At 33.2% G+C, this 26,845-nt stretch overlaps 1 protein-coding gene and 1 pseudogene across 1 annotated transcript in view; both read left to right on the forward strand.

The window, feature by feature from the left end:
* Nucleotides 1-466: 466 nt before the first annotated feature.
* The window catches only part of LOC125856220 (disease resistance protein RPP13-like), a 38,497-nt gene continuing 12,118 nt past the window's right edge, over nucleotides 467-26,845 (forward strand). The window contains exon 1 of the mRNA XM_049535759.1: nucleotides 467-1,088. Coding sequence (XP_049391716.1) covers nucleotides 482-1,088 — 607 coding nt within the window. The 5' untranslated portion in view covers nucleotides 467-481. The remainder of the gene's footprint in view (nucleotides 1,089-26,845) is intronic.
* On the forward strand, nucleotides 18,105-22,786 carry LOC125856778 (disease resistance protein RPP13-like; annotated as a pseudogene).

Here is a 26,845-nt window from a genome sequence, read left to right on the forward strand (position 1 = left end):
TCTTTTACTAATTAATCAAAGAGAAGAAATGTAAACTAAAATATACTTAACTCTTGAGTCAAACTTCTTCTGGCAGCAATTAACAGCTAACTTTGATTTGTCTTTTGTCCTAAAGATGGTTGATGCCTTTGTGTCATTCGCAGTTCAAAAATTGGGGGATTTTCTCATCCAGAAAGCTTCCCTGCGTACAAATCTCAGACAGGATGTGCGGTGGCTGCGAAATGAGCTGTTCTTCATGCAGTCTTTCCTTAAAGATGCAGAACAAAAGCAAGTTGTAGATCAAAGAGTTCAGCAATGGGTGTTTGAGATCAACTCTGTTGCTAATGATGCCATTGCTATATTGGAGACTTATAGCTTAGAGGCTAGTAAAGGTACCGACGCTAGATTTGCTAGTCGTCTGAAGGCTTGCACTTGCATCTGCAGGAAGGAGACAAAATTCTACAACGTCAGCAAGGAGATCCAATCACTAAAGCATTGAATCATGGATATCTCTCGCAAACGAGAGACTTATGGTATTAGAGATATCAATAATGCAGGAGAAGGGCCAAGTAATTGCCCAAACAATCAGTATGACATGGTTAGAACATTGAAGAGAACAACCTCATATGTAGATGAGGATCACATTTTTGTTGGCTTTCAGGATGTTGTACAAACATTGCTAGCTGAACTTCTCAAAGCAGAGCTTCACAGAAGCGTCATCTCCATTTATGGTATGGGCGGATTAGGCAAGACAACTCTTGGGAGAAACCTATACATCAGTCCTAATATAGTCTCTAGCTTCCCTACACGTGCTTGGATATGTGTTTCTCAAGAGTACAACACCATGGATCTCCTTAGGAATATCATAAAATCCATCCAAGGTTGCACCAAGGAAACTCTAGATTTGTTGGAAAAGATGACAGAGAGAGATCTAGAAATTTACCTTCGTGATCTTTTAAAAGAACCCAAATACCTTGTGGTGGTCGATGATTTATGGCATAGAGAAGCATGGGAAAGTTTGAAACGAGCATTTCCAGATAGCAAGAACGGCAGCAGAGTAATTATTACTACACGCAAAGAGGATGTCACTGAAAGAGCAGATAACAAAGGTGTTGTCTATAGACTTCGCTTCCTGAGCCAAGAAGAAAGTTGGGATCTCTTTTGTAGGAAACTACTTGATGTTCGGGCAATGATCTCAGCAATGGAAAGGCTAGCAAAGGAAATGGTGGACAAGTGTCCTCTTGCAGTTGTTGTATTAAGCGGACTACTTTCACATAAAAGGGGGTTCGAAGAATGGCAAAAGGTGAAGGACCACCTTTGGCAAAACATTAAAGATGACTCTATTGAAGTTTCCTGCATACTATCATTGAGCTACAACGATTTGTCAATTGCGCTCAAGAAGTGTTTCCTGTACTTTGGTATTTTTCCAGAAGATCACGTGGTCCATGTTGATCACATATTATGGTTGTGGATGGCTGAAGGATTTGTACAAACAGGAAAAGAAATAATGGAGGATGTTGTTGAAGGCTTCTTGAATGAGTTGATAAGAAGAAGCTTGATACAAGTGGTACGCACATTTTGGGAAAAAGTTGGTAAATGTAGGATTCATGATCTGCTTCGCGATCTTGCCGTACAAAAAGCATTGGAGGTAAACTTTTTTGACATTTATGATCCAAGAAAGCACTCCATATCCTCCTTGTGTCTTAGACATGCCATTCATAGTCAAGGAAAAAGGTATCTCTCACTTGACCTTTCTAACTTGAAGGTTAGGTCACTTATGTTCCTTGATACGGAATTTTTAAAGATGGGTCTTATAAAGTTCCATAATGTGTTCCAACATCTATATGTGTTGTACTTGGAGATGCGTGTTGACAATATGTCTATAGTACCTGATGCCATAGGAAGTTTGTACCACCTCAAGTTCTTAAGATTGAGAGGTATCCATGATCTTCCCTCTTCCATTGGCAACCTCAAGAATTTACAGACACTTCTTGTCAATGACTATGGATACTTTTGCCAACTACCCCGCGAGACAGCTGACTTGATAAATCTAAGACATTTAGTTGCTTCGTATTCAATACCTCTGAAATGTATAAGCAAACTCACTAGTCTTCAAGTTCTTAAAGGCATCCATTGTGATCAGTGGAAAGATGTTGACCCTGTTGATTTAGTCAATCTTCGAGAATTAACCATGCATGAGATTACCAAAACTTACTCACTAAACAACATTAGCAGCTTGAAAAACCTTAGCACTCTAAAATTGTGTTGTGTAGCTTATGAATCATTCCCAAACCTTGAATATCTTAGTTCTTGTCAAAACCTTCAGAAATTGTGGTTAGAGGGGCAAATAGAAAAACTGCCTCTTTCAGAGCAGTTTCCGAATTCCATCGCCATGATGGTCCTTCGGTACTCAGAACTCATGGAAGATCCCATGTCTACTCTAGGGATGCTGCCAAATCTAAGGAATCTCGATTTGTTTAGAGCTTACGGAGGAAAAGAAATTACCTGCATTGATAACAGCTTCAGTCAACTGGAGATCCTTCGTCTTGATTGTCTTGAAAACTTAGAAAGGTGGCATTTAGCCACAAGTGCCATGCCTCTGATTAAAGGTCTTGGTATCCAGCGTTGTCCAAAGCTACATGAGATTCCCGATAGAATCAAAGACGTGGAGAGAACTCCTTTTCAATGAAGCTTTTCAAGCATATATGATGTCCTATTTCAGCTCTTTCATAATCGTAGAGGTAATAAATCCCAATCCCCAATGATCATTTCTTTAATTCCTTTTAATTACTCACTCTGCCACAGATTTGTTAGTATAATGTTTAATTTTTATACTATGACAGTACAACTTTTAATACATTATCAACATACTAAAAGAAGTCAACTATAAATAATTGTCTATAAGTAAATCACTTATGCATGAGATTTTGTCTTGTATCCCAACAACAACATACCCAGTACTGTATTCCAACAGAATGAGTTCTGGGGAGGGTAGAGTGTATGCAAACCTTACATCCACCTCAAAGGTCAGGTAGAGAGACAATTTCTGATAAACTCTCTGCTCAAGACAAAAACAGACTAGAAAAAGACATAATGGAAGTAGAAGAGACAATAGGTAGTAACAAAACAACTGATGAAAGCAGAACAGTACTACAACCAAATAATATTACAATCGAACTATGATTAATCATCAATTTAGGTTATTGATAAATCTTTTGTTCTTTATTGAATACTATTCCTCATATTAAATAGTGTCTTACAATTTTGTGAATAGGAGAAGCAGCAGCTGGCAGGTGTGGAACTTTTGCCAAGCAGTTCAAGAGATTTACATGCAGCAAGTCAGATTTTAGAAATAATAAGCATGTTTTATTTTTTTTGGCTTTAGGTCATGTGTTTAAATTATAAGTGTGACGTTCAAGATTTTTTTTTAAAAATCTCCTTGTATAAATTTCTTGAATCTTGTCATATTAATCCATCTTTGAATCTTGTCAAATTTAACAAATCTCCACCTTGGCAAGATTCTCCATTTTCAACTTTCTCTCAACAACTTTTGATTGTGTCTTCAACCTCAATCTTCAATGTTCAACAATGTTGATCAAGTTCAAACAATGTTGAAACTTGACCGCAGTAACCACTTTTGTCAGGATATCGGCAGGATTATCCGTAGTATGAATTTTCTACACTGTGACTCCACCTTCTTCTATGATGTCTCGTATGAAATGATATCGGACATCAATGTGCTTCGTCCTTGCATGATAAACTTGGTTCTTTGCTAATTGAATAGCACTTTGACTATCACAAAATATTGTGATTCCTTCTTGTCCAATACCAAGCTCTCTAAGCAATCCTTGAAGCCAAATTGCCTCCTTCGCAGCCTCTGTAATTGCCATATACTCTGCCTCAGTGGTAGACAAAGCAACTCTTGACTGCAAAGTAGGCTTCCAACTAACTGGTGCGTTTGCAATAGTGAAAACATAACCAGTAGTTGATCTTCGTTTGTCCAAATCACCTGCATAATTTGAGTCACAATATCCAACAATATATTGACTATCTTTATGCTCATAAACCAAGTCAATATCTATAGTATTATGAATATACCGTAGAATTCATTTTACAGCCTGCCAATGATCCTTTCCAGGATTATGCATGTACCTGCTTACAACTCCAATAGCGTGTGAAATATCTGGCCTTGTGCAAACCATTGCATACATCAAGCTACCAACAACATTCGCATATGGTACTTTTGACATATATTCTCGTGCAACTTCACTCTTTGGCGACATAGCATCACTAAGCTTAAAATGAGGAGCAAGCGGAGTGCTAACCGACTTCGTTTTCTCATTCATGCCAAATCGATTTAGTACCCTCTTCAAATATTCTTTCTGAGATAAAAAAAAAGCTTCTTTGAATGACGATCTCTTTTTATCTCCATGCCAAGAATCCTCTTTGCCTCGCCCAAATCATTCATCTCAAACTCCTTTTTTAGTTGAATCTTTAGCTTCTCAATTTCCTCTTGACTTTTAGAAGCTATCAACACATCATCAACATATAGGAGAAGATAGATAAAGGAATTGTCTTCAAGCTTGCACAAATACACACAATGATCATATTTGTTTCTTATGTACCTTTGCTGCAACATAAACTTGTCAAATCGTTTGTACCATTGTCTAGAAGATTGTTTCAATCCATATAACGATTTTTCAAGTTTGCACACCATATTTTCTTTTCCATCAACTTTGAATCCTTCTGGCTGAGTCATGTAGATTTCCTCTTCCAAGTCTCCATGTAAAAATGCAGTTTTTACATCCGACTGAACTAGTTCAAAATTCAACTGTGCTACCAAAGCCAACAAAACTCTAATGGAGGAGTGTTTCACAATTGGAGAAAATACCTCATTATAGTCAATTCCCTCCTTGAGTGTATCATTTGGCCACCAATCTTGCTTTGTAGCGAACATCTTCTTGGTTAGGAAATCCTTCTTTCTTTGCAAATACCCATTTGCACCCAATTGCTTTCTTGCCATCCGGGAGATTGGCCAATTTCCATGCATGATTCTGATGAAAGGACTGCATTTCTTCATCTATGGCAAACCTCCACTTATCTTCTTCTGAACTTTGGATTGCATCTTTATAAGTGGTAGGAATGTCATCCGCTGCAATTGAGTCCGCACAAGCCACCACATCTATGAGTCGAGCAGGTTTTCTTATTGTCCTTTTTGGCTTGCTGGTTGCTATTGATTCAAGTTGTGGTTGAGGTTCTTGAGATGGAACCTCCCCTTCGACTGGCTCTTCTTCCAGAGGAAAAACTTCTGTTGTTTCCTCATTTGATCCATGTTTTGGGAAAATTATATTTCCCTCAAACTCCACCTGCTTTGAAGCACCATCAATTTGTTTGACTTCTTCAACTGTTACCTTATTTGTCAAGGTAGATTCATCAAAGGTAACATCCCTGCTGAAAATAATTTTTCTTGTCTCTGGACACCATAAACGATATCCCTTGACTCCAGAAGTAATTCCCATAAATAAAGCTTTCTTTGCTCTTGGCTCCAATTTTGACTCTCTTACATGATAATATGCAATTGATCCAAATACATATAAAGAACCATAATCTTCAGCAGGTTTTCCATACCATTTTTCTAATGGTGTCTTCCCACCAATAGCAGCAGATGGTAGACGATTAATGAGGTGACATGCATGTGTTATTGTCTCAGCCCAAAATTCTTTGCCCAAGCCAGCATTGGACAACATACACCGAACCTTCTCCAGCAAAGTTCGGTCCATGCATTCTTCCACTCCATTCTGTTGTAGTGTATTTCTAACGGTGAAATGTCTGACGATGCCATTTTCCTCACAATTTTTTTGAAAAAGATCATTTTTGTATTCTCCACCATTGTCTGTGCGAAGACACTTGATACTTTTGCCACTTTGAGTTTCTATCATCACCTTCCATTTGAGAAAAATTCCCAATACTTCATCTTTTGTTTTCATCGTATACACCCACAATCTTAGGGAAAAGTCATCAACAAAGGTTACAAAATAGTGTTTCCTACCTAATAAATGTGTTTTGGAAGCACCCCAAATATCTGAATGAACATAATCCAAAATACCTTTAGTATTATGGATAGTTGTTCCAAATCATGGATATCTCTCGCAAACCAGACACTTATGGTATTACAAATATCAATAGTAATGCTGGAGAAGGGCCAAGTAATCAGTCTGCCACGGTTAGAACATTGAGGAGAACTACCTCCTATGTGGATGACCAGGATTACATTTTTGTTGGACTTCAAGATGTTGTACAAACATTGTTAGATGAACTTCTCAAAGCAGAGACTCGTTGAAGTGTTGTCTCCATTTATTGGCATGGGCGGATTAGGCAAGACCACTCTTGCAAGAAACCTCTACAACAATCCTAATATAGTCAATAGCTTCCCTACACGCGCATGGATATGTGTTTCTCAAGAGTACAACACAATGGATCTCCTTAGGAATATCATAAAATCCATCCAAGGTTGCACTAAGGAAACTCTAGATTTGTTGGAAAGGATAACAAAAAGAGATCTAGAAATTTACCTTCGTTATCTATTAAAAGAGCACAAATACCTTGTGGTGGTTGAAGATGTATGGCAGATAGAAGCATGGGAGAGTTTGAAAAGAGCATTCCCGGATGGCAAGAATGGCAGTAGAGTCATTATTACCACGCGCAAAGAGGATGTCGCTGAAAGAGCAGACAACATAGGTTTTGTCCATAAACTTCGTTTCCTAAGCCAAGAAGAAAGTTGGGATCTCTTTAGTAGGAAACTACTTGATGTTCGAACAATGGTTCCAGAAATGAAAAGTCTAGCTAAGGATATGGTCGAGAAGTGTAGAGGCTTACCTCTTGCAATTGTTGTATTGAGAGGACTACTTTCGCATAAAAAGGAGCTAAAAGAATGGGAAAAGGTGAAAGATCACCTTTGGAAGAACATTAAAGAAGATAAATCTATTGAAATATCCAACATACTATCCTTAAGCTACAATGATTTGTCAACTGCGCTCAAGCAATGTTTTCTCTACTTTGGTATTTTTCCACAAGATCAAGTGCTCGGGGCTGATAACATAATATGGTTGTGGATGGCCGAGGGTTTCATACCCAGAGGAGAAGAAAGAATGGAGGATGCCGCAGAAGGCTTCTTGAATGAACTTATAAGACGAACCTTGGTTCAAGTGGCTAAAACATATTGGGAAAGATTTATTGAATGTAGGGTTCATGATTTACTCCATGATCTTGCCATACAAAAGGCATTGGAGGTAAACTTCTTTGACATTTATGATCCAAGAAGCCACTCCATATCCTCTTTATGTATCAGACATATGATTCATAGTGAAGGAGAAAGGTACCTCTCACTTGATCTTTCTAACTTAAAGTTGAGGTCAATTATGTTCTTCGATCAAAATTTTCGTAAGATGAGTCTTATAAACTTCAGGAGTGTGTTCCAACATCTATATGTGTGTCTATAGTACCTGATGCCATAGGAAGTTTGTACCACCTCAAGTTCTTAAGATTGAGAGGCATCCAAGGTCTTCCCTCTTCCATTCGCAACCTCAAGAATTTACAGACACTGTATGTCAATGACGGCATACAGTATTGTGAACTACCCCATGAGACAGCTGACCTAATAAATCTAAGACATTTAGTTTTCCTGTATTCAAAACCTCTGGAACGTATAAGCAAACTCACTAGTCTTCAAGTTCTTCAAAACATCTGTTGTGATCAATGGAAAAATGTTGACCCTGTTGATTTAGTCAATCTTCGAAAATTAAGCATGCATGATATTACCAAATCTTACTCCCTAAACAACATTAGCACCTTGAAAAACCTTAGCACTCTTAGATTGTTGTGTTGTGTTGATGAGTCATTCCCATCTCTTGAATTTGTTAATTGTTGTGAAAAGCTCCAGAAATTGAGGTTAGAAGGGAGAATAGAGAAACTGCCTCATCTGTTTCCAAATTCCATCACAACGATGGTTCTGAGGTTCTCAGTACTGACAGAAGATCTAATGCCTATTTTGGGAATATTGCCAAACCTGAGGAATCTCGATTTGCTTAGAGCTTATGAAGGAAAAGAAATAATTTGCAGTGATAACAGCTTCAGTCAACTAGAGTTCCTTCGTCTTTATGATCTTGAGAAGCTAGAAAGATGGGATTTAGGCGCAAGTGCCATGCCTCTGATTAAAGGTCTTGGTATCCATGACTGTCCAAATTTAAAGGAGATTCCTGAGAGAATGAAAGACGTGGAGTTGTTGAAGAGGAATTATATGTGGTGAAGCTTTTGAAGCATATATCATATCTTATTTTGGCCTCATAATCGTAGATTTTAGTGTTTCTGCCAAGCACTTGAAGACATTGGTTATTTCAGGGCTGTCAATGAGAGTGGTTTTAGTGTTTGATTTCTTCTTGTTTTAAGCTTTTTGAGTGAGTGTAATTGGTTTGAAGATAGTTGTTTTTGGCAAAAATGATTTTGTGATGTTTTAATTAATTGTCTACTGTATGTTCCCCTACTTAGCCACATTTAAGACAATGCTTTATATGTTAAAATGTGTTGGTGTAATATACCCTAAATATAATAAGTAAATAAAATGACAAAAAATGCATAAACAAATCTTTAGGCTGAGGCACAGATATCTCGCTCTCTTTAAGGAGATTCAAGCCCACTGCGGCATAATCTACACCGATCCAGCAGTATCACTCTTGACTTGTCCCCTCTAGGATACAACAGCCCAACAATGTGTACAACTCAAGCAACTCTGGATTAGTTAAAGAGTCCAAAGCTCCACATAAGAACACCTTCCTTCAACATATAAATACTCTCTTGTATATAGTGAATATAGTTGAAGACTTAGAATATTTTTCTATGTCTCAACTCTCTCTTTCACTATTACACACTACAATATTACTTCACACTTCTCATCTTTTTGAGATACTTCACAAAGGAAGAAACACAACTATTTATAGGTGAAGAAGTCTTCCATATAATCAATAGGTAGAATGTGGGGTAGTAATGTGGGTGGATAAATGTGATAGATGTTACATGAGTTACAAGAAACTAATGGTCATATGAGTTACAAGAAACTAATGACCATGATAGTTACAAGAACTAATGGCCATATAGATTACAAGAACCAATAGTCATCTTCTACCACAATTTATACCCACTAACTTATGCACTTAATATTTTATTTTAATAATAAAATGTATATACACCAACAAAATGAAATTAAAAATAGTATATGGTACTCTCACTTGTCCACAATTTAGTATTTTCTGTTCCTCCTTCAATAGCAAAGGAGTTCACTTATCTAACTAGTTTTGGTATCTTAAGTTTTTGGTTTCTGGTTTCAGACAGATTCGAAAACTACTTATACTGCAAAATTAGAGATGCAACGCATACCAAAATAATCCAATCACTAGAAGTCTAATTTACTGACTCAAATTTAATTACATGCCTTCTTCACCTAACTGACTCTAGATTTATTGGAAAGGATGACAGAAGGAAATCTAGAAATTTATCTTCGTGATCTATTAAAAGAATGCAAATGTGATGTATAGCAGAGAGAAGCATGGGAGAATTTGAAAAGAGCATTCCCAGATAGCAAGTATGGAAGCAGAGTTATTATTACCACTCCCAAAGAGGATGTCGTTGAAAGAGCAGACGACAGAGGTTTTGTCCATAAACTTTGTTTCTAAGCCATGAAGAAAGTTGGGATCTCTTTTGTAGGAAACTACTTGATGTTCGAGCAATGACCTCAGCAATGGAGAGGCTAGCAAGCTATGGATATGGTGGACAAGTGTAGAGGTTTACCTCTTGCAATTGTTGTATTAAGGAGGCTAGAAGAATGGCAAAAGGTGCAGGATCGCCTTTGGCAGAACATTAAAGACGACTCTATTGAATTCTCCTACATACTATCATTGAGCTACAACCATTTGTCAACCATAGATGGAATAAGCACACCATCACTATCACAATAAGAAATATCAATCTTCTCATACCTATCATGAAAAAAGGATCACTGGAGGAGCTTAGAGAGAAAAATCATGAAAACCATTCATTCGAGAAATCATATCATCATCATCATATGTTATTAAAAGTAGGAAGAATCTAAGTCAAAAGTTGAATTATGAAAAAACCCCTTACCTATTAATTTATTTTTTTAAAATCATTTTAAAAAAATATTTTTCCATTTAAAATCAACTTCATAACTACACCTCTGCATTTTCCTAACTTATCATCATATTATCATAAATAAATAATAAATAATAATAATTATTAAAAGTGGAAAGCTCCAAAATTTGAAGTTGGATCGTCATTTTACCCCTATACTAAATAAAAAAGTTATAAAATATTTTATTAATTAAATATTAAATAGTAATAATTTGTCATTTTTTCTTCACATATAAAAAAAGATAAATAAAAATTCTATTAAATTAGTAAATAGTAAGTATATATATAAGTGGAACCAAAATATTTTTAAAATTGAATTATCAAAATGTCCATAAAATATTGAATGACATTAATATCCTTCAATCAAATATTATTCCTACAATAATATTGTACAAGAATATAAATATACACTTAGTTCAATGCATTAGGCTATTTAATATATATATATATATATATATATATATATATATACGAAAATACCCATTAATATTTTGCCACTAGTGAATTGTTTATATATACTTTATAAATTTTAAACATGTTAGCTTTCATATAAAGTGTTGCTTGTTACAACAAAAAATTAACATTCTATTTGGTAGAAGAAAGAAAGAAAACTATAGGTAAATAGATGAGTCAAAGATATCAAAATAGTGCTTTATCGAGCAAGAACTCATATGTTAAACTGTTTTAAATTTTTTATTATGCACTTTTCAAGTTCTTTAGTATTTCCCTTTTGCATGTTTCAATACACTCTAAAGACAGAAATGTTCTTCAAACTCCACAAATAGAACAAACATGTAAAAGAATAACTTATGAAAATTATAGAAACATTTGAGAAGATGATATACTTGTAGTGCTCTCCACTTAAACGAATGTCTGAGATCCTAATAATTTTACCTGAAATCTTTCTGTTGCCTGCACAAAAATGACATATCCGATGATGATATTTGGTTGCCGATAATGATATGTAACTGCAAAACAATTATGATAAAAAATAAAATAAAAAAAGATAGTACACATACTACAGAAGGAAAGCAAACATGATTGAGTTTAATTTGATGATGTTGTATAGATATATAATTATTTATAAATATTGCCTAAGACCTGTGAAGGCACAATTTAACATATATTGGGGAATTGCAACAGATCGATGGCCAATTTGCCTAAGCAAATTTATGATGAGACGTTTGGGTTTTTCGGTTAGGTAACGATTGCTTCTAATTTTGCTTCAAATTCTGAGTTTTAAGTGCATGTTAAATCTGTTACAGTAGTCATTTAAGGTGGAATTAATGATGGTGTCTAATTGCTACGTTTATTTGTATTTTATTTATGAGTCTTTTAAATTCATTTATTAGTAGCAGAAATGAAACAAAAACAATACAGGAAAAGGTGAAAAATGGCGTTTCATCTTTTATTAATAAATGAGATGACATTTGTTTTTTCAAACATATTACACAAATTAAAACTTAATAAAAAGCTAAAAAAAAATAAAAAATAGAGAAATAAGAATCCTTGATTTTGAGAGGTGCCACATCAACAATCTTGTATCCAGCATTATATATATATATATATATATATATATTTATTTAACTCCTATTTATGTTATATTTTTTTTCTAGAAAGTAAGTCTATCTTCTAATAAATATAAATAATAACATAGCAAATGAATGAACTAGATAAATCAACAGACATGGAGTTATGTGTATTCAATTTTTGTAAATGTTTTATCTCCCGATTCCTAATGCAAAAAATAAAACATTTCTTCGTAGTAATAAACATATGGAGATTTTGAAAAGTTGTTTGGTATATTCAATGTGGAATAAATTATTTTGATCAATTCAATACAATATATTCATTTACTAAATGTTATATATTGTGTATATATAGTGAAAAATAACAAGACAATTATATCATCAAATATATATTATGATAAATTATGTAAAAGATAAAAATGAATCATTCATTACATATTTACAACTAGGTAATTTACCCGTGCGAAATAATTTTTCTAAGCTTTTCAACAACCTTTCCAATAATGATTGTTATAAGAAAAAAAATTAGTAGATTTTAAAAATATTTCAATTGAAATTAAATGATTTAACATTATCACATATCTCAAGAATTGTAAATATATAATGAATGATTAAAAATATCTTCATATCTAATCATTTTTATTTTTTACATAATTTATCTTAATATATGTTTGATGATATAATTGTCTTGTTAAAACTGAGTGATGTTTTTATGTAGCGATTAAACATCATTTTTTCTATTTTTTGTACATGAAAAATATAGAATCTGATAATTTTATCGTTAGAATAACTTCTTGTGAAAAAAATTATGTGAAAGTTTTTGATAATCAATATTAGTTATAAATAAGTTAAGATCGTTGAAATTGTACACCACAACAACATAAATAAAAATTTTTTAGAGACAATCTACTTGTCTGAGGTCAAACGTTCACCACTTTTCGTTATTGTTACTTTGTTACTCTAGAAAAATTATAGAAGGAGAAAAATAAAATTGAAACAACAGCAAAATAATATTGTTGACCCTTTTAAAAATTCATTCTTCATTAATTGCTTCTTTGAAGACCCTTCTAGATGCTTAATCAATGCAACTTTACGATTTTTTCAGAAATATGTATATATAATTGTTGCATTATGAAAGTACAAGTAGATCAAAATGTTGGATTCTACTCATGTTAAAGAAATATTCTCGAACATTAAAAAACTAAAAATGAATCTAACCTAGATAACTCAAACGCTCAATAATGACTTGGGACATGAAGGACAACAAATCTATGTTAATAGACATATCTTTTGTAGTTTAAGACATTACTTTTATTTAGAGCAAGTTTTGTTTCATATCCTTCAAATTAAGCTTACCGAAAATAGTCATAACTCACACCAAAAATATTTAGAAGAGCCGAATGAGAAAGAAAAAAAGAAAGACATTAAAAGGGCGAAAGCTTTTTCCAAGTGATCAAATCATATACATACCAAACGAAAAACAATCAATACAATTTTAAGGAGACAACAAAACAACGAGAAAAAACTTACATTAAAGGGAGTAAACTAGGAGATACCCAATGATGATAACAAATCATTCTAACCAAAAAAGTTCTCATGTTTTGAAATAACATACCTCAAAAAATTGACTAACACTTCAATCAACTTTCAATTCTTAAAGTACTCATAATATCCACATATAAAATTTAGTAAAAATAGATAACAACAACATAAAAACCAAAAAATATGGGCATGCAAAGTTATTAACTCTCAAAGGATTTTCTAAAGAACACAAAATCTCATCCTTGTATGTGAAGGAATGACGTTATTGATGAAGAAATTAGAGATTTGTAAGGGCTTTTTTATTGTACCTTCAACAATTCCAGTAGAGAAACCTTGCTTGAATACTCAATTAACGTTTGTTATTTACCTCAAAAAATTGACTAACACTTCAATCAAATTTCAATCCTTAGAGTACTCATAATATCCACATATAAAATTTAGTAAAAATAGATTACAATAACATAAAAACCAAAAAATATGGGTATGCAAAGTTATTAACTCTCAAAGGATTTTCTAAAGAACACAAAATCTCATCCTTGTATGTGAAGGAATGGCGTTACTGATGAAGAAATTAGAGATTTGTAAGGGCATTTTTTATTGTACCTTCAACAATTTCAGTAGAGAAAACTTGCTTGAATACTCAATTAACGTTTGTTATTTAATTTGTACTAACAAATACTTATAACAATAATTTTGCAGAAACATAAACAACAAAGTTTAAAGCATGTACTCAAAAATAGCAATTAATAATATAAACATAAATTAATGACCGTAAAAAACATATCAGGATATGTAACAATAGAATGAAACAGAATGGAAAAAATTGAGCCCACTGAATACACAGTCCCCCTTAAGGAAATTATTCCCCTCTAGTACCCGAGGTTTAAAGGAATAGATCCTCTCAGGATAGAACAATTCTATTCACCATTGTATCGATACAAAAACAATAGTGTCAGTGAGTCATTCAACATGAGCAAAATACACAAATGTTTAATTGTTTAGAAGAAGAAGAAGAAATTCAAAATTTTCGTTGTTTAAAATGAGAGGAAATTCCTCTATTTATAGACAACGAAGGGTAGTGTGAACAAATGTTTATTGTGTCTTATCGGAATTGTCACAACTCTTTGGAAAAGTTACAAAAGGTCACAACCTTTATAAAAGTCATAATTTTTCATAAAAGTCGCAACTCTTCATAAAAGTTGCAAATTTTCATAAAAGTCACAACTTTTCATGAAAGGGGAAGGCTAGTTTTAGAAATAAAATAAATTAAAAGTGAATCCTTGTTTGTGGTGGCGCCAAGTAGGCAAGTCCAGGGTTCTCTTTTATATATATATGATTCTTGAGATATGTAATAATGTCAAATCATTTAATTTATGTTTAAATGTTCTTAAAACCTACTTAAATTTACTCTTTTTCTTTTCTTCTTATAATAGTATATTAGAAAGGGTGTTCAAAAGCTTAATGAGATTATTTATGCTCTCGCAAAGCACGGATAAATTACCTAGTTTAATATATTATAAAATATCTAATTAATTAAATATTTAATAATAATCATACCATATTATGATTAAATATTAAAAGTGGAAAAGTGTGAAGTCAATTGAAGAATGACTAAAATATCCATAGAAAGATATTAGATATTTTTATCGTTTTAACAATTAATTAACTACATATTTTTTTATATTTTCCTTCTTTTTTTTTGTATTTATTTTCATTGCACTTAATATCATACGAACTAAATTTTTTTCTCTTCTTTATTTATTATTTTTCTCCTTTATTTATTTTAAATTCATTTTCATGACTCATGTTTAATTATCTATTAGATTGTTACTCTTAATATTTATAACTCTTATTCTTTTCATATTCATAACTTCCAATTATATTATTAAGAGATGCTACCTATAAAAGTTCCTAAATACATTATTTGCGTTATAGTCTTTTCGTATTTCAACCTCATTTGCTTTATCCTTTGAGCTTCCAATTGTAATTAGTATTAATAAGTATCTATTACTCATCTTTCTTATCTTGCTTGTACTATATAAAGGTGTACAAATGAATAGTAAATTATGATTCTCTTCTTTCTATAAATTTTTTTATTGTTTTGCATTTTCCTCAACACTATGTGGACAAGTAAATTTATTTTCTTTTGTGTTTAAGAGCTTATATTTATAAGGTAACATGTAATTAATATTATTATTTACTATTTGATTTATGTTTTAGTTTAACTTGGTGAAGAAGATTCTTGAATTTTGATTGATTGTAGAAGAAGGTGTTGATAAGAACTCGGAATTTATGTACTGATTTTGTATTTTCATCCATTTGTATTATTATGATCAAAGTCTTAAGAAGGGTGTGTATGTTGTATTTTTTCTTTTATGTTTTTATTTATTTTTCTCATTATTAGACTTCTTTAATTTGATTTTCTATGAATTTTCGAATGTCGTAATTCTGTAATTTTAATCATTTTATCGATCTATAAAAAATTACATGGGACAAACATGCAAATCACGTATCCATAAACTTGTTTGATATAAGAATATGTAAGACTCAGCATACTATGAGACATGAGTGCTTATATGAATAGATTCATATCAGGAGGCTGATATTCATAACCTTATAGAGTAAGATAAAGATCAATGGGCTAAAGTTTCTGCCTCTTATTCTGGGAAGTGAACATAGATATGAATTTATGATCTGAAGCGTTTGAGCATAGGTCATGGACATAATGCTAATATGTGAGAAATCAACAAGGTATTGTAACGACTTAACTTTGAGGAATACGCTAGACTATGAATGGATTGATATATCACTATAACTTTTTTTGAACACATCATTATATGATTATCAACGCTTGACTTGGTTCCTTACCTTATCATCTCCCCCTTAGGTCAGAAGTTGACACCCTAAGGCTATGGACCTATTACATATTCTCTATACTAGTCTATATTCACTTTACTCTAACATTCGAAAAAATGCTAATCACATGTCTATTAAACTCTTCATGCGCAGGTACTAAGATTCCTTTTAGGGCTTCTTTCTGAGCTGCTTCTCTTAACTTATTCTTGCTTCTTTTTGATAATCGTTACCCACATTGGATTATAATTTTATCTAACTCTTAATTAATAGTCTGGCGTCTCCTTCTTAGCCTACTAATACCGTCCTTCTAAGATCATATCTATCTAACTAGAGAAAACTTGAATTGTATTTAATTAAGAGGCTCGTCATTGTCTATGTATGATTCTTTCGACCAAACACTTAAGGGTAATAAAGAATGCTTGCATCAGTCTACTCCACATTGACAGCTCAAATATATTATCTAGGCACACATAGAAAATCATAAACTTAATTAAAGTCTCATCTAACTATTTATGATCTTGGGTACACATCTTAGTGCTCTTGTTTATCTAATGACGTAGCCACACTTCATTACTCTCATCTAAGGGTCATAATACCACACTTGTACCACTCACATTTAATGCAAATTAACACCTTAATTCCTCACTTACTCTATGTCAAGCCTACTAGATCAAATCTCAAAACTAACATCATTACCCCCCCCCCCCCATATTGCCATTCTTTTTATCACGATACTCATCTCAAATTCAAGCTTAGTGTCCAGTACTAAACATGGATATCAATGTAATTGTTCACATACTATACTAACTTATGACTACTGGATAAAATTAAGACACAGTCGCCGACTAAGACCTCATGACAAGTAATCAATCTTTATCCCCTAGTCTACCTAGTTACAGTTTATCGCCACATCCCTTTCACAACCTAAGTACTATTTACCCCCTTCACTATACATTATTGCCTAATTAGTTCCATAATCCTATTAATATCATGAGGCTCTCCTTTCAAAATCATAAGTCTAGCTTAGATCTATTTCCTCATGACTATTTGTCCTTCAAACATATACTTGGTCTTCGCTATCACAATTACATCAAATTAAAATTTAAAATTTTGACTGCAAAAAAAGCGAAAGAAGCAATCCATAGAAAGATTTGATGCGCTCAAACTTCAAGTTAACCTTCATGGCTGAATTCGAATTAATTTGTGCTAACTTATTGAATATTTTATTTCTTCTCTTCAATGTTACAAAACACATCTTCAAAAAATTGAGAAGCCATGCTCATCATTTTTTCCTAGAGATTCCCCAAACGAGGAAACTTAAAAAGAACAGAAAGGTATTTATTATTAAAAGATTAAATTTGAACATAATTAATTTAAAATTTCTTATTTTACCATTAATAATATAATTTTATACCACATTGATATCACGAAAATTTAAAAATCACAAATCACAAATATCTTTGGTTTAAATGTGGCACCTAGCCAAACATGTTTTTATAAATAATCTTCATTTATTTTTGAAAGGTATAAAAATGGGCCAAAACTATGTAGCCCAAGTAAATGAACGGTAGTTAAAAAGGTCATTGGCACAAATGCCAATTTGATGTGACATTTTGATAATTTTTCCTCTCAAATGCATTGTCTTTAATTTTATTCCTATTGCTTATTTAATGAAAATTTTATTGGCTAAAATACCCTTAAATTTAACTGGACAGAACATTTTACATAATGTTTGTATACATTGGAGCATAAATTTATCATGGGAATATTTTTTTCTTTGTTTTTTCGCTGTCAGAGAGAATATATACATTTCTTTGTTTTTTTTTGCCGTCAGAGAGAATATATACTTTTCTTTATCATTACCCTCAACTTTATAATCTTTCTACTTTAAGACTTTAACAATATTCCCATGATAACAATATTCTTTTACACTGAATTTTTGAAGCTTTAAATACTAAATTCCATGACAACAATATTTATCTCTTATCAAACTCTCAATCTACTAATTTCCATACACACTTTACCTTTTACGAAAAAAATATTGATTAATTTCCATATTCCTAAAGATGGCTGATGCCGTTGTGTCATTGGCAGTTCAAAAATTGGGTGATTTCCTCATTCAGGAAATTAACCTACTTATCATGCAGTCTTTCCTCGGAGATGCAGAATTAAAGCAATGTGGAGATCATAGAATTCAACAATGGGTGTTTGAGATCAACTCTATTGCTAATGACGCTGTTGCTATACTCGACACTTACAGTATAGAGGCTGGTAAAGGTCCTAGTCGTCTCAAGGCGTGAGCTTGCATATGTAGGAAGGAGAAGAAATTCTACAATGTCGCCAAGGAGATTCAATCACTCAAGCAACGAATCATGGATATCTCTCGCAAACGAGACACTTATGGTATTACAAATATCAATAGTAATGCTGGAGAAGGGCCAAGTAATCAGGTTACAACACTGAGGAGAACTACCTCATATGTGGATGACCAGGATTACATTTTTGTTGGACTTCAGGATGTTGTAGAATCATTGCTAGCTCAACTTCTCAAAGCAGAGCCTCGTAGAAGCACCCTAGATCTCCATTTATGGCATGGGAGGATTGGGCAAGACCACTCTTGCAAGAAAACTCTACAACAGTCCTAATATAGTCTCAAGCTTCCCTACTCGCGCTTGGATATGTGTTTCTCAAGAGTACAACACAATGGATCTTCTTAAGACTACCATAAAATCCATCCAAGGTTGCGCCAAGGAAACTCTAGATTTGTTGGAAAAGATGGCAGAAATAGATTTAGAAAATCACCTTCGTAAGCTATTAACAGAATCAGAGGCGTATGTACATGAAGGGGAGGGGGTTCACATGCACCCATCCTCCCCTTCCTAACCCCAATATAATACTACTATTTTTCTAATTATCTTTTTAAATTTGTATTGGTGAACCCAGGTTAAAAAGAATACTCTAGTATATTGATAAGTAAGTACAAATAAGAGGGTGCATAACTTATAGATTTGTGGTTCAAATTTTTCTATCCACATTAACATTTTTAATTTTTAATTAATATAACAAAATGTGCCACTTTTCATAGATCTTTTTAATAATTTATAAATAAAAAGAGGTTCAATTACCCATATTTTTAGGTTGCATTAGCTATGTCTAGACCTTAAGCTAGAAGTGTCAATAAAGTCAAATTATATTTTTTACTTTCTTTTTCTCCTTTCCTTCTTTATTTAGACGTTTTTCTTATTTATTTATTTTAACTTTTTCTTTTGACTTTTCAAAGCCCTAAACTAAAAGGTAAAAAGGAGTAAAGACATCATATTGTTATTCTTTTGGCTTCATTCCACATTTTCACTTTGTTGTTCATGGTGAAGTAGAAGTGAGATTTGAGAACAACAAGGTATGTTATCTAAAAAAAAAAATTATTTATTAATGTACTTCATTTGTTTTATATGTTTTTCTTGATTTATGAAGTGGTTCCATTATTTGATTGCTTGAATATTTAAATTTATAAGAATTTCTTGATTTCTAAATAGTTATCTATATGTTTTTCTTGATTTATGAAGTGGTTCCATTATTTGATTGCTTGAATATTTAAATTTATAAGAATTTCTTGATTTCTAAATAGTTATCTAATAATTGTGATTCTTTTATTAGTAAACTTGTTATTTGTGCTAATATTTTTTAAAAATTATTTTGTTTTTATAAGATTGAATAGAAGTGTGAATATTTAATTTTGTAGGTAAAATAATTCTTACAATCAATTCATCAAATCACAAATGGATAAGTTTCTCATCAAGTTACCAAAGCCAAAAGATGGCCAACCAAGTTCTAGCTCTAATCAACCATTTGTGAGTTCACAAGTTGCTCCGGAAGTTCAAAGACATACAAATTCTTTTCCACTTTCAAATATGGATAATATGCTTGATTTTAAATCTCTTGAAGCAGATCCCAAAGATCGAATGCCTATTTCATCTTATGGTCCTAATATTCGAGATGCGGTAAGGAGGTATTACATTCAAAAAAAGCCATGTCAGCCTGTTGATCATATCTTCCCTAAAACTAAGTTTGGAGAAAAAATGCGTCAATTTCGACCAACTTGGTTTAAGAGAAGATCTCAATGGTTGGAATATAGCATTAAAGCAGACGCGGCATTTTGTTTGTGTTGTTATTTGTTCAAGAATGAACTTGAAAGTCGTGGAAATGCCGGAGATTCATTTACAAGAGATGGTTTTAGGTGTTGGAACAAAGCTTTAGAAAGATTCAAAAAACATGTTGGTAAGGTAAATAGTATCCATCATAAATGTTTCAATAGGATGCAAGATTTGAAAAACCAACGACAATCGATCCAATCTTCTTTTGACAAGCAAAGTGAAAAGGCAAGAAGTGATTATCGGATGCGTTTAAATGCCTCAATTGATGTAGCAAGATTTCTCTTGACATCGGGATTTCCATTTCGTGGGCATGATGAAAGTGAAGGTTCCGAATATAAGGGTGCTTTTCTTGAACTTTTAAAATGGTATGGGGATAGAAGTTTTGATGTGGGAAGAGTAATATTAGGTAATGCTCCACAAAATGATATGATGATTTGTCCGACAATTCAAAAAGATATTGTGGAGGCTTGTGCTAAAGAAACAACTAAGGCTATCATTGAAGACTTGGACGGTGATTATTTTGGAATATTAGTTGATGAATCAAAGGATGTTTCTCATAAGGAGCAAATGGCTCTAATTTTGAGATATGTCAACAAAAGTGGAATGGTGATAGAGCGATTCTTGGGTATTGTCCACGTAAATGATACATCTTCTCAATCATTAAAAAAGGCAATTTATTCTTTGCTTTTGGATCACTCATTATGTACATCCAAAATACGTGGTCAAGGTTATGATGGGGCTAGTAATATGCAAGGGGAAATAAATGGTCTCAAGTCTTTGATTTTACAAGATACGTCATCTGCATATTCTATTCACTGTTTTGCTCACCAATTGCAATTGGCACTTGTAGGTCTTTCCAAAAAGAATTCGGATGTGGATAATTTTTTTTATGTTCTCACTAATATTTTGAATACTATTGGAGCTTCATTTAAACGCAGAGATTCACTTCGACAACATCAAGAAGATAAGTTGGAAGAGTTGCTTAAATTTGGAGAAGTTCATACAGGGCAAGGTTTGAATCAAGAACGTGGCCTCCAACGACCGGGTGATACTCGTTGGGGGTCTCATTTTAAAACCTTGGATAATTTCCTGATTCTTTTTTCTTCAATTGTTAATGTGCTTAAGGATATGAAACGTGATTGTCCATATCATCTTGATAGATTTGCGGCGGAAAATCTTTTGAGCAAGATTCATGAATTTGAATTTGTCTTTATGTTGCACTTGATGTTTAAGGTGTTGCTATTGACGAATGAGTTGAATAAAGATTTACAAAAGAAAGATCAATATATTGTTAATGCTATGGGATTGCTTGACCTTTCAAAGAAACGATTGCAAATGATGAGAGAGGATGAATGGGACTCTATGATGGATGAGGTTAGCTTATTTTGTGGTAAACATGGAATTTCAATTCCCAAAATGAATGAAGACTACTCTAATGGGAAGTCGAAGCGTAAGAGGTCCAATATTTCATATTTGCATCACTTTTTTGTGGAAGTATTTTATGCCGTCATTGATTTGGCACTTCAAGAACTCAATAATCGTTTTGATGTGGTGACTAGTGACTAGTGACTTGCTCCTCGGTATGGCTAGTTTGTGTCCAGTTGATTCATTTGCTAATTTTCACAAGGATAGGATAATGAAACTAGCCGAGTACTACCCAAGTAAGCTTGGTGATAAAGAGCTTCGGGAACTCAATTTTCAACTTGATGATTTTATTGTCTATGCTCAAAAGTGTGATAGCAAGTTTCTCAACTTGAAGGGAATCAAGGATCTTGCAAAAGTGATGATAGAGACAAAACAAGATCAAACTTGGTCACTTGTGTATCTACTTGTGAAGTTAACGTTGATTATTCCTGTTGCTACCGCAAGCGTGGAAAGAGCATTCTCATCAATGAAGTACATAAAGAATGATTTGCGTAATAGGATGGATGAAGATATTTTGAATGGTTGTTTAGTTTGCTATATAGAGCGTAGTATATTTAAAAATGCAAGTAATGATGCCATTATTGACCGTTTTGAAAATATGAAAACTCGTCGAGGACAATTGTAAGTGAATGATGTCTTTTGCTAATATATTACTATATAAAGATTGCTACTACCTACATGCTTGTCAACTTGTTCTCACCGAAAAATTTATATAATTGAATTAATTGTCTATTTAGAAGATAATGGTTGCCCCCATGTTCTTGAGATCCTGGATACGCCTCTGAACAGAATGCAAATACCTTGTGGTGGTTGATGATGTGTGGCAGAAAGAAGCATGGGAGAGTTTGAAAAGAGCATTTCCGGATAGAAATAATGGCAGCAGAGTTATTATTACCACGCGCAAAGTGGATGTCGCTGAAAGAGCAGACAACAGAGGTTTTGTCCATAAACTTCGTTTCCTAAGCCCAGAAGAAAGTTGGACCCTCTTTGGTAAGAAACTAGTTGATGTTCGAGCAATGGTTCCAGCAATGGAAAGTCTAGCTAAGGATATGGTGGGAAAATGTAGAGGCTTACCTCTTGCAATTGTTGTATTGAGTGGACTACTTTCGCATAGATGGGGATTAGACAAATGGCAAAACATGAAAGACTGCCTTTGGAAGGACATTGAAGAAGACTCTATTGAAATCTCCTACATACTATCATTAAGCTTCAACGATTTGTCAGCTGCGCTCAAGAAGTGTTTTCTCTACTTTGGTGTTTTTCCAGAAGATTGAGTGATCGATGTTGACGACATAATGCGGTTGTGGATGGGAGGGGTTTCATCATACCAAGAGGAGAAGAAAGAATGGAGGATGTCGCTGAAGGCTTCTTGAATGAGCTGATAAGACGAAGCTTGGTTCAAGTGGTGAATACATTTTGGGAAAAAGTTACTAAATGTAAGGTTCATGATTTACTTCGTGATCTTGCCATACAAAAGGCATTGGAGGTAAACTTCTTTGACATTTATGATCCAAGAAAGAACTTGAAATCCACTTCATGTATCAGACATGCCATTCATAGTGAAGGAGAAAGGTACTGTTGTGCCGTAATTGTCCTATTTTTAGAAAAATCACTTTTGAAATGTTCTAAGTATAAAACAATTTAAGAAATACTTAGAAAGAGTCGCCACTTAATTTTTTAAAGAAATTAAGAAAACTTAAAATTTTCAAAGATTTAAACAGAAAAAATCATTTGAAAATGCCAAAGGGGGTTCGGGATTCAATTTACACTTCGAGAAGGGTTTAAGCATTCGAAGTGCCCGCTAACATGCGGTTGACCTGCGACTTGACTAAAATATATTTTGACTATTTTTAGAAAAAATAATTTAACATAAAAATATATATAATAATATACACTATTTGGTTAACTTTGAGAAAAAAAATAGTTAATCAAAATGACACATTTTATATTATTTCATTTTTAGAGAAATGGACCTAAAATGAAACATGAATTAAGGTGCAAATGATTAGAAAATTAATAAAACTAGACTAATTAGAATTTATTTAGTTTATTTAAAAAATGAATTAAACCAATTTAATAAATTAAAGCATGAAAAATCATTTTTTGAATTAATCGACTAACCCTTTTGAGAAAATGACTTAAGTAAGTATATATATATATATATATATATTATCATTATTATTAATCAATTGAAAAAGGTTTTGACTAACACATTTTTAAAGTTTATTAAAAATAAATAAAATATATATATACTTTAACTTAGAACAATTTTGAAATTAAAAAAAAAAATGATTTAAATGAAAAAAAAAAACCCTTAAAGAACGTATCTATAAAAATATTTAGGAAAATAATTTAACATAAGATATATAATATTTTACGATATTCGATTAACTTTGATAAACATAGTTAAATAAAGAATAATTTTTAAATTTTTTGGAAAATTGGATCTTAATTGAAACAACTTGGTCAATTAGGATTTTAACAAAAAAAACTAGGTTAATTAAAATTTATTTGCGTCATTTTTTAGAAATAATAACTCGAACCAACTCGGTAGACAAATCAAGACATTATTTTAATCTAAGTAAAGATAAGTGAAAGTTTTGACTAGAATATTTGAATAAGCATAAGAGTTGATAAAAAAAAAAAAGAGTTATTTTTAAAGAAACTAACATAAAGAACATGGTTTATCTTTTGGGGAATTTAATTAAATTAAGTCGCAATTTAAAAGAAAACAAACAAATAAATAATCACACAATTAAATAAGTTAGAAATTGAATTTGGGCCTCCTTTTTTGGGCCATTTTCGCTGTAATTTCTGGGGATTTACTCAATCCCCTTTTTGGTATACAGCTGATGTATATCAGTGTATATCGACATGTATATCAGCCCTTTTCACGTATTTCTTGCTTCCAAACACCTGTATTCCATTTTGGACCTGTATATCGCTGTTTTTTCCGTGTATACTTGTGTATACAGCTGTATAGGTCATGTATACTGCCCTCTTTTGGGCTTTTTTGAGACCTGCAACCTGCTCCAGCCTTATACACTGTCCTCACTGCCTTGTTCTTCAGTTTCACTGAACTAGTTGACTCTGTAACGGAAGAAATTGGCCTTTACGGCCCTCTCGAAATGCAAAGGGTAGAAAGACGGAGTCCAAGATGAACTCAAGACGAGTTTCGGGCATAGAAAAAAAAATAGTAAGGCAACATTAGTACTTGGAATAAAGAAACAAATGAGACATAACTTAATTCACATGAGAACTAATTGCATTAACAAAGCAAACAATTTGGCATTTAACCATAACAAGAATCGACAAACAAGGCCATTAAGATTTCACATTAACAGGAAAGCTAAACAAGGAGGTAACCAAAAATTGGATAAGCAAACAAAAGCAAAACTCTTGGCATTGCACTGTTAGGAATTCAAGCACGTAGAAAATACATATGCACACAAATATGAAATTCAATGAGGGGTAAACATGGATATAATAAGAGCGAATTGTATCATAGTATATAAGTAGACAACAATTAGCTTGTAACTCCAAGTGGGTATAGGGAAAGTTCTAGGCAGCAGCTGACAAATGACGAGCGTTTTCGACGAGATTTTAAGTTAGATGAAAGCATAAACTCGAGTCAATCATGCTCAGCCAGGCAATAGAACAAACAATACGAATTCAGCTGCATTCCAGCAAGCATACGAGAGGAAAAATAACAAGGCAAATTCGAATAGAGAAACAGAGAAATGATAGCATCAAATACAAAATGGCATAACATAAATCGACATTAACACTAGATTATGAAAGTGCATAAGAAACATAAGCACAACATATTCAAACTACCAAAATCAACGACAATCTACAACACATGACCACAAGATGACAACCTCACAATACTAGAAAGAAACCGGGTCAAAATAGAGAAAGAGGAAGGGGATGTCATAATAGAGAAGGCGTTACCTTCTTCTGGGCAGCGAGTTGAGACCACGACGAGCTAGAACGACGACGACAACTTTCACACCGAAATACGACCTCGAGTAACTCGAATGAACAAACAAAGGGAACAAAAGCCAAGACTGAACCACACAGCTTCAAGAACTTTGGTATTAATGTAGTTCTTCCTTGCGGATACTTAACTAATTCTTCCTTTTTTTTTTTTTTTTTATGTATAAGTTTTTTGCAAAAGTCCCCTTTTTTAACAATGACTAAAGAGGGGTTATATATAGATGGGAAATTAAAACTCACAATTTGGAAGAGGTGGGTGAATTTTCGGAGAAGCTTGGGGTAAAATCGGGATTCTCCTTCACCCCGAATTCAAAGTTCTTGCTCCCAATAGTCGAGACAAATCCGTTGTGGGTATGAGATTTCATCCAAATCCCACGAAATCCGAATCATGGTAGCAGCGTGGATGGTTTCGATCAAACCCACCGCCCTTGCCCTCGACGTGGCACCATCTCGTAGCCACAAGATCGATTGGACATGGCTGTCAGGACTGGAGCAATTTGGTGAGGGCAGACTTGCTTTTCCCGTGGATTCCGCCGCTCCAGCTGCTGCCGCTTTGACCTTTTGGACTGCTGCGTGCAGCTGTTGTGGACATTTTTAGACTTGAGGCGCGTTCACGTGTTAGTGAAGAAGAAAGGGGACGCAGGGGTCATTTGGTACTGTTGCTGTTGTCGGTTTTGTTGCTGCTGCTGCTAGTGTGAAATAGGAGCAAGGAATTGCTGGGTTTATTTTGCTGATCAAAATTGGGCCGGGTCGGGGAATTGGGCCTGGTTTGGGTCGGCTTAAAGTTGGAATACAAAAGGGAAATGGGTTTGGCAGTTGGTGGGCTGCTGGAAATTAGAAATGGCCCAAAATTTTGGTCCTTTAAAATTGAATAAGCTAGAATTAAACTTGGCCATATGAATCTAGATCATAGCTAAATGTAGTCGAACATATTGATTAGAATAAGTTCAACTAGCAATTAAACAAGACGAATTAATACAGTTAACTAACGAGCTTCTTAATCTTAACAAGATAAAAAATAATTAACTTAATTATAAACTAATTAATTCAATTACAAAACTAATTAACTCAAAATTATAGCTATAACTTAAAGCAAATTGATAAAATATTTAACTAAAATGTAAAATCTTTTGTGATAATTTTTAAATATTTATAACATAGCGT

This window comes from Solanum stenotomum, chromosome 2, assembly GCF_019186545.1.
Source record: "Solanum stenotomum isolate F172 chromosome 2, ASM1918654v1, whole genome shotgun sequence".
In the NCBI taxonomy this organism is placed as follows: domain Eukaryota; kingdom Viridiplantae; phylum Streptophyta; class Magnoliopsida; order Solanales; family Solanaceae; genus Solanum; species Solanum stenotomum.